The 9,696-nt window shown below is 38.7% G+C and overlaps 1 protein-coding gene across 1 annotated transcript; it reads left to right on the plus strand.

Moving 5' to 3' along the window:
• Positions 1-1,816: 1,816 nt before the first annotated feature.
• On the plus strand, positions 1,817-9,696 carry KLHL41 (kelch like family member 41; the record flags this gene model as incomplete). Its single annotated transcript, XM_080621741.1, has 6 exons — positions 1,817-2,926; positions 5,649-5,806; positions 5,899-6,006; positions 6,496-6,681; positions 8,498-8,644; positions 9,585-9,696. The coding sequence occupies 6 exons, from the start codon at positions 1,817-1,819 to the stop codon at positions 9,694-9,696; spliced, it is 1,821 nt and encodes a 606-aa protein (XP_080477867.1).

Raw genomic sequence — 9,696 nt, forward strand, 5'->3', positions numbered from 1 at the left:
GTGTCATTGCAGCTGTGCTGTTACTTATAACTTTGACAAAAAGCAATACTGTTCCAAATACTGGTTTTGATGTCTCATAATCTTGTTAAATGTTCAGCACATAAGCACATATCATTCCAGATACTTACTTCATTGTATTCCAGATATCCTCATACAGTTCTTTCTTTCTTTTTGATGGTTTTTTTAGTGTTTGGGTTTTTTGTTGTGTTTTTTTTTTTTTTTTTTCCTAGAGTTCTTTTTTAAGGAATGATCTGGAAAAAAGTGCACACACAAATAGCTTCTGTGCCTGAGTCATTAGACCTTTCTGATGTTATGTATTAGAGAGAAATGAGTCATTTATTGTTTAAAGGAAGATGCAGCTGTTACGTTTTCTAGTGAGATAAGACCTCTGTGCTATTTTCTATAAGTGGAAAAAGTCAAATGAGCCCTCCTCTCAGCTGCTATTTTAGCAGCTGACTGTTAACAGTAAAGTAACTGTGGTGTGAATGTAATTGTGGTGTTTGTCAAAAGTCTTTCAAGGTATGTATTTTAGTGAAATACTGCCTATGTTGAAAAGCAATCACTATTTCAATAAACATTGATAATGTTATACCTCGCTGTAGATCTTGCATTCAAACAGTTGGATTTTAGTCCTGTTTCTATTACTTTTAATGACGATTTTACCATATGAGTAAAAAGCAATCGTTGTATGGGCAAAACACAGCCCTTCACCAAGGTACATTAAACAGCGTAAAATTTCAAATTTGTTTTGGTTCTGTATTACAACCTTAAGTAAAAATCTAAATGTTCCCAACCTAAATTGTGAAATGTTCAACATAAGCATAATTTTTCTAAATTCACGTTCACTTTTCAAATTACTTTTCTGATTTTGGGCTTTTTTTAGTTTTAATTCAGATTTCTCTTTTTGGTGTTTTAAATTATACAGCTGTTAAATAATGTTAAAATGGTGGATTACATGTGTTTCATTCTCTATGCTACTGTTCCGATGTACTGGTTTTGGTTTAGTTTAACAGCAGTTAGCACCATTTCTAGTGCAGTCAAATTTAAAAGGATTGGTAAGGTCCAGAGTACTTGAAATTAAGAATGATGTTTAGTAAGGGGGTGGAGACTTAATGTTAAATTATTTTTGAAAGCAGAACTTTACCTGAATAATGCATCTTTTATGTCTGAGTAGTAGGAGTTAGTTTACAAATAAATACAACCAAATGGATATTAAGAAGAAGCTTGGAATGAATTTCAAAGTCTTATTATCAATATCTGAGGAAATCGCAGATGTGATATGGGTATGTAAAAAATAATTTTAAAGCGTAGATAATTGATGTGAAGTTCTGGATGTTGTCAGTATCTTTATGTATTGATCAACTCTGAAACAAACTGAACAGTACTTGCAGCTGACAACTTGATTAACAATATTTCTGTTTCAGAATATTTGGTAACATGTATATTTACAATCTTGCTCATGGCTGTCTCACTGAGGGTCAGATTCTGCTGTCCTTACTCATCTCAAGTAATTTCTTACATTGCACGTAGTCTCATTGATTCAGTGTGGAGCACGGTGACAAAATCTGACCATAGCAACTAAAGCAACAGTTGCTTCTTTCACTCTCTGACAGCTGCGAGGAAAGATCTATTTTTCCAAACCAGCCATCTTAAATTCCAACCTGTAAGAGTATGTACCTATATTTAGCTAACTAGATTAAATTGCAGAGGCTTCAGGCAGGGCAAAGCACATTGGTCTGCCTTTTTTACAGACAGACCTTTGGGCAGACAACAGCTAAAGCTTTCTGCTCCCTCCCCTTTTCCAAGTATTTGCGAAATGGATTCCCAAAGGGAACTCACTGAAGAGCTCAGACTTTACCAATCCACCCTTCTTCAGGATGGCCTCAAGGAACTCCTTGAAGAGAAGAAGTTTGTAGATTGCTCTCTAAAAGCTGGTGACAGAAGCTTGCCTTGCCACAGATTGATTCTGTCAGCATGTAGCCCTTATTTTCGTGAGTACTTCTTATCTGAGCAAAACGAAGAGAAAAAGAAGGAGGTGGTTCTAGAGAATGTTGACCCCAACATCCTAGATATGATTGTCAAATACCTTTATTCAGCATGTATTGATCTTAATGATTCTAATGTGCAAGATATTTTTGCTTTGGCCAGTCGCTTTCAGATCCCTTCTGTATTCACTGTGTGCGTCTCCTATCTTCAGAAGAGGCTTGCTGTTGGTAACTGTCTGGCCATCCTTCGACTAGGTGTTCTGCTTGATTGCCCAAGACTTGCATTTTCTGCCCGTGATTTTGTTTCAGATCACTTTGTGCAGATCTGCAAAGAGGAGGACTTCATGCAGCTTGCCCCGCATGAACTTATCTCAGTTATTTCACCTGACAGCTTAAACGTAGAGAAGGAAGAACTGGTATTTGAAGCGGTAATGAAATGGGTCCGAACAGATAAGGAGAACAGAGTAAAGAGCCTGGGGGAAATTTTTGACTGCATACGTTTTCGTCTTATGCCAGAAAAATATTTCAAAGAACATGTTGAGAAGGATGATATAATCAAAAGCAACTCGGACCTCCAGAAAAAAGTAAAGATTATTAAGGATGCTTTTGCTGGAAAACTGCCTGACACTGGCAAAAGTACAGAAAAGTCAACCAAAGGGGAGGTGAACGGTGATGTAGGAGATGAAGATTTACTGCCTGGCTACCTGAATGACCTTCCCCGGCATGGCATGTTTGTCAAAGACCTAATACTTCTGGTTAATGACACTGCTGCAGTAGCTTATGATCCTCTTGAAAATGAATGCTACCTAGCAGCCCTGGCAGAACAGATTCCCAGAAATCATTCCAGTATAGTCACCAAACAAAATCAGGTCTACATTGTTGGAGGACTGTATGTGGAAGAGGAGAACAAGGATCAACCTTTCCAGTCATACTTCTTCCAGGTATAAGCTTCATAACTGGTGCAAAAACAGGTGCTTATAAGAGTTACTGAAATGTATTCTGAATCTATGCAAGTGAGTTGTTTAGTCTCTCTGCACAGTGAAGGGAGAAGTATTTCTAAAGAGCTATTCCTGTCTCAGAGAGATAAATGAAACCAAGGGACTTGCATCTTCTCTTTCAAGATCAAGCCCCTGGTAAGATCTTGGAGGAGATGAATAAGAGTAGTATATTATATCTAGGCACTGGCTTTCATTGTTTAAGGCCCAGATTTTTTATGGTACAAATGCCTAAATTTAAGTCTAGTAGTACTTTTGCAAAACACCTTTTGTGAGTTCCTGTTAACTTCCATGAAAGCAGTGTGTTTTGCTGCTTTAGACCTAATGAGATGTCTTTCTTTTTTCTGAATCTGAACTATCTTTGTGACAGCAATAATGTGTGTATTTTAAATGCCACTTTTGTCGATAAAATTCCAGAAGTCTTTTTGTCGCATCTACATTGGAAATAGGAGGGCATTCTAAAAATACAGAATTTAGCTGTAGAAGGTTGTTTTCTTGGCAAACTGTCAATGGCAGCGAACTAAATACCGTCTTTCAACCGAAAGCATTTTGTAAATCTGTATAAGGCCGATTAATACAAACTGTAACTTGCACAATATGTTTCAGAAAAATGAGCAAAACTACAATCTGGCATGCTTACACCATAACCTATTGTGGTTTGAGCTACCTGCCTACATGCTTGGAGGAATATTTAAACTATCTGCTAATAAATTATGCAATATGTTGCTGGCCACATCCTGTCTTTAGGCCTAAGAGAAGGAAAGTAGGTCCTTATTCAAATATGAAATAAAGCAGAGTGATAAGCAGTGATGGAATTTTAAAGCCTTCAGATATTAAAAAATGCAAATATTAAGTGTTTATAGGAGTATAGCTTACTACAATTTCATACACAGTGAAAGAGCTGGTTTCAGGCATTTGTTATACCTATGAGAGGGAAGTGTTGGTTTGCTGGAGAGGGATTAGCACTGTTTCATTTTCTTATGTAGGTGTGAAACACTGACCACTGAAGTGCAAACTTCGTTACAGAAATATTATTCCAATAGAAATACTGTGTTAATGTCATAATGTAATATGATGTCATAATATAATCCAGAAACAAACAGTCCATGTCTCAGGCCACTAGAAAGGGGCCTCTGAAAAACTTAACCTGAAGATTGATATTAAAAATTGATAAAGTTTTCAGAATTCTTCTTTATGTGTCTATGTACGTTTCCTGAAATCCTGATCTCTTGCTTGTCATCTTTAAGTTTCTTTGCTGCTGCTACTGCCTATAGTTAAAACACTTGTCTACATTAGCCATGTGGCTGTTGTTCTCTCTGAAATGCTAATGTGGTGCCAAACTCATTTGCACTCACTGATCTCCCTTGCTCCACCAGTGAGGCACCTGTTACCATTTTATTTGGTAGCAACCTAGGAGAAAACAAGGCTGCCACTGCCTCAGAAATGCATGACTAGTTTATACCAGTACCAGTAGATACGTCATCTTCTAGACTGATTAACTAGCATGCTGTGATCTGTGATGGGTACATCTTCTCATTAAACCACCCATATACAGGTGCTGGGGTAATCCATGTCCATGAACTATATTTCACTGTTGCAATAAAATAATAGAGGTGTCCAGTAGGGGTGGTCTATCAAATCTGGGAGATGCATTTTAGCATGGAGACCATGACTATGGAACACATCTGGAAAAGGTTGTCACAGAGCTAAACCCAGACCTGACTGCTTTGACTGAACTTTCTCTTGCTTTCTATCAAATGCATCTACATTTGTGCAAACTCGCATTTTACTTTCCCTTCCTGCACATCATGAAGCAAATCTATATACAGTAGAAGAGAGAAGATAGATACTCTTTTGAATGTTAGGAAGCATTCAAGTTCAATTGCAAGTTCTCAGATCAAAACAAAAATTGAGCACCACAGTTCTAGGAAACACTGTTTTGTTTCATTTGTTTGCTTTTTCTTCTGCCTTCCTTCTGCTGTTTCTCCTTAGGTGTTTTCAGCATATACTGAATGTGAATCGAAACAGCCGTGGGAGTATACAATAGGGATGACATCAATATCATTGCCAAGGGAGCTGCACTGCCTGCCTTTTGTGCTTAGGAGTGAAGTCTTTATTCATTGTACCTTCAGTGATCTCAGGAGCTTTTGAGGGTATTTGTGATGAAACACCATGTCTTTTGCTGTAGGGGTTGCAGAATAAACATCTGACATTTGCTGATGATTAAGAATGGTGTGAGGATGTCTGGCATCTCTCATTGCAGCAATGAGCACAACCGGCTAAATGCGTAGCTGTGGAACAGCAGGAGTGCCTGCTTTCTTCAGGCAGGAAGAAGAACAATTCGTTCTTTCCAACATGTGATAGGGAACTCAGAATGAAGGATCTTAAAACAAGTAAGAAGTTTAATAACAGGGCAAAGAAATTGTGAGGGTGAGCAGATGCAAAGAGAGCTGTGTGGCATTGACTCTGCTGTGTCTCAGCACCATGAAGCAGAGTTGGGTAGAAGTCATCACCACTAGCTGCACTGAGGGAGGGGTAGATTATTCAGGCAAGCAGATGAACTGTTCAGGGGCACTGATTGCAGTTAGATTAATTTTGTGGAGCAGTGTTAATTGCGTGAATTCTTACTATTTGCCTTTCCTAACTTCCTGTTCTGATGCTCTTTCAGCTGGATAGCATCGCTGGTGAGTGGGTTGCCCTTCCTCCACTGCCGTCAGCCAGGTGTCTCTTCGGGCTGGGAGAGTCAGACAGCAAGATCTATGTAATTGCAGGCAAGGATCTTCGCACAGAGGAGTCTCTAGATTCAGGATTATGCTATGATCCTGTGTATGTTGACAATTTAATTCTGCCCACTGAGGACATGAAACTACCCCATTGTTAGTTGAAAGAGCCTAACGGTGATACTGTTCTTGTTCCAGCACGATGAAATGGGGTGAGATCAAAAAACTACCCATCAAAGTATATGGCCATGCTACTATCTCAAACAATGGACTGATATATTGTCTTGGTGGAAAAACTGATGATAAGTGAGTCTCTAAGTCTTTTCATGATGATTTATAATGTTATTTGGTTGGTCTTTATAGATTATATGTTCTCACCCTCAGAAGTTAGGGTTGCTCTTTTTTACATCTCTGAATTAAGGTTGCTAACATTTTGGCAGAGGGGAACATGTTATGGCACATATGATATCTATTTCATTATAAGGAAGAATTGCATATAACTTGTAATCCCAACTAGTTACTATAATAACTTTACTTATTCCAAGGCAAATTTTACTTACATTGCAGACGCATTAGTAATACATAGCTATGAGGACCCTCATTGAACGTATTAGTTCTATGGATGTGATTAGTGCTTTGTAGACATGCAAAAATTCCCAGATAGATACAAGAAAGGATCTCATGTTGAGGAGAGAGGTGTGATACTAAACCCACACAATCCACTTCAACTAAGTCTCGCTTGGAACAAGCCAAAAGTTCCTTAGAATGAATACAGGTTTTCTTTTTCCTCCCCAGGAAATGTACTAATAGACTGTTTGTATACAATCCCAAGAAAGGAGACTGGAGAGACCTGGCTCCAATGAAAGTGGCTCGCTCGATGTTTGGAACAGCTATCCATAAGGGCAAGATTGTCATTGCAGGTGGTGTCACTGAAGAAGGCCTTACTGCATCTGTTGAAGCTTTTGATCTGACCACCAATAAGTGAGTACAACATTCAAAGTATTTTAAAGCAAGGGTTTTATCATCTAGGTAAAACCACTTTTAGGAGCCCTAAGCTGAGTCACAAAGGTGTTCAAGTGCCTATAATCCCACTGAGACATTTGTTCTACACTCACATTTATAGCAATAGCAACAGCAGCAGCAGCTTAAAGAACCAGTATCTCTGGCCATCTTTTCCTGCCCCCATGTGCATGTTCTACGCTAGTATAGCTATATTGCAAACATGATCAAAGAGCTCATGTAGACAAAAATAACCCACCCTCTAATCTTGGGGGATTTTAAGTCTAATTACTTTCCCAATCTCGTTGACCACACAGCCACATTATGCCATGTGTGCTGGCATAACAGGGAAAAGTGGGAAAGATGGGCAGGGGCCACACTATCTAGTTGAAGCAGCACTGACACTAACCATGAACCCCCAGCAAGAGAAATCAGGTCCCTGAGCAGGACTAGCTGAATGTCCTTCAGGTATATGGCCTCGTGATGTCTTGCTATTCATGCACCTTGTCACAGCAAATACCATTTACTACTAGTTACTGACTGGCAGGTAATTCTGCTTATTTATTTAATATGAAAACTCCAGGAAAACTTTCAATTTAAGGGCATGCTATGAATTACTGTAAAGAAAAAGTTTCGACAAGAACAGTAAGTCACACCTGAAATTAGCTCACTTATTTGGTCCAGAAACTTTCCAGTGCTCTTCCTCACAACACAGATGATCTTTTGCAGTCAGCATCCCTCAAATGTTTCTGATTTTCCAGGAGTTTATACCCTCTGTATCTGTCTTTCTACTCTTAATTTTCATTTTTGTTATTTTTGTTACTTTTCCTTCCTATCATCTGACTTTCATTTAAACTTTCATTTAAAATAATACCCATAAAGCTTTATTATGATAGCTCAGACTTGTAAGTGGTCTTGGATGCTCTTTTATCAACAAGCACTCCTATTGTACATAAACACATGGCTGTGCTGTCTTCACTGACAGATGGCATTGCAGCCATCAACCCTCACAATGGAAGCTTTAACTTAACTGTATGCTATCCCAAAGAGACTTGCTGATAGAATTTACCAATACAAAATGTGAATTCTGCAAGAAGTAATTTTGAGGGAACTTTGGACTTTACAGCTTCTATAGAAGCAAAGGAAAGTACAGGTCAGTTTGTTACCATGATGTTGGGCAGAGTTTTCTCTTCCACTGATCAGAAACACCTTCTGCTTGAGGATGCTGACTGCAGGTTCTTGCCTTGGTTTACTCTGGTTTGTTACAATCAAGTCACACAAGTGAGAGAGACCAATTAGCCTATTAGTTTTGATTTTTGCCATTATTCAGCAGTGGGATGTCTGTATGGTTTATATGTTCCTATGTTTGAATTGGCAGAAAACTTGAAAGGATGCTAATAAGCTCCAGTGACTTTTTTTAAATTCAAATGATTATATCAATGCTACTTGAAATGGATATGCATTTTGGAAACTATAGAGAAAAAATGAGAGTAGCTGGGGAACAAAACATCTGTATAATGCATATTGCTGATGATGGGCCCAAGAAACCTGCAGGAAGTGGACATCTGGTAAGAGATGTCATCACAATGCAGTTCCATCACTTAAGACTTGTGGGTAGTCCCTGTGGGGATGGAGACACTGGAACTGCTGCTAAATGCCAGATTTGTTTCCTTTTACTAAACCATTCACTCAAAGACGTTCTTGGTACCTGGATTTTTGTCACAGGTGTATTTTAATTAATTCAGTGTAGAATATTTGTCATGTCTTAGTTAACTTAGGTTTTTCTTTTCATCCTTAGGTGGGAGATAATGCCTGAATTTCCCCAGGAGAGAAGTTCCATCAGTTTAGTCACCTTAAGTGGAGCTTTGTATGCTATTGGAGGCTTTGCAATGATTCAGCTTGAATCTAAAGAATTTGCACCCAGTGAAGTCACTGATATATGGAAGTAAGTTTCACTCTAATCACATTTTCCTGGTGGAAAGCTAGAATAGAGATTTTACGTTTAACTCTGGAAATAAACCATAGCACAGGTTGCAAAGCACTTCTTGACAGATAGAAATGTTTGTCAGGAAGTAAGAGATAAACATGAGACTTGGATCTAATAACTACTTCTGCCTACTGCTAATTTAAACAGTCTGAGTCATGATCTTCAGATGCTCTACTCTTTTCAAAAGAGTAAACTGGCAATCCCTCTTGGCAGGCTTAGCCTTGTAAGTGTACCATAAAAAAACATTCTCTGTTTTGTGATATTCTTATGCAGAAAAGCCTCTATACACAGGGGTTTGTACATGGTCATGTCTCAGTAGTCAAATGAGTAATTGTTCCAGGAAAATCAGAAAGGCCTATCTCCTAGATCATTTTTTAAAATCTAAATCTTAGTGGCGGTGATGAAACATCACACTTTGGCTGTGACTCTTCAGTTGCTAAGGTAGATTCAGGAGTTCAACTGGCAGAAGGATAGAAAGGATTCCCAGAAAAAACATCTTTGTATATAAGAATCTGAAGGAATTCAGAAGGGATACATAAGACAAGGCAGAAGCTTTTGTAGGAGTAATTAAAGAAGCATGACAGGCCAGCAACAAGCTTTAGGGACCAGGAAAAGGACAACACACGTCCTCTAGTTCTAGAGGACAAAAGCAGCTTTTTGTGCCATCTTGCAGCAGATGGTTGCTATAAGCCTTTGCAACATGTGGTCTGCCCTCCATTTCCTGTATTTCTTGGGTGACATGGTCTAGTGTGAGGTGTCTGGGCCCATGGCAGGGAGGTTGGAACTAGATGATCTTAAGGTCCTTTCCAACCCTAACTATTCTGTGATTCCATGTGTGATGAAGCATCAAACCCAAATTTTTAGAAGTTATATTCTGACCTTGTTTTGTTAAACGTAGGTATGATGATGAGAAGAAGGAATGGATTGGCATACTGAAAGAGATCCGATATGCTACTGGAGCCTCCTGCCTGGCCAGTCGCTTAAACCTCTTCAAGTTATCAAAACTGTAA

The sequence above is a fragment of the Psittacula echo genome, assembly GCF_963264785.1.
Source record: "Psittacula echo genome assembly, chromosome: 6".
NCBI classification, from domain to species: domain Eukaryota; kingdom Metazoa; phylum Chordata; class Aves; order Psittaciformes; family Psittacidae; genus Psittacula; species Psittacula echo.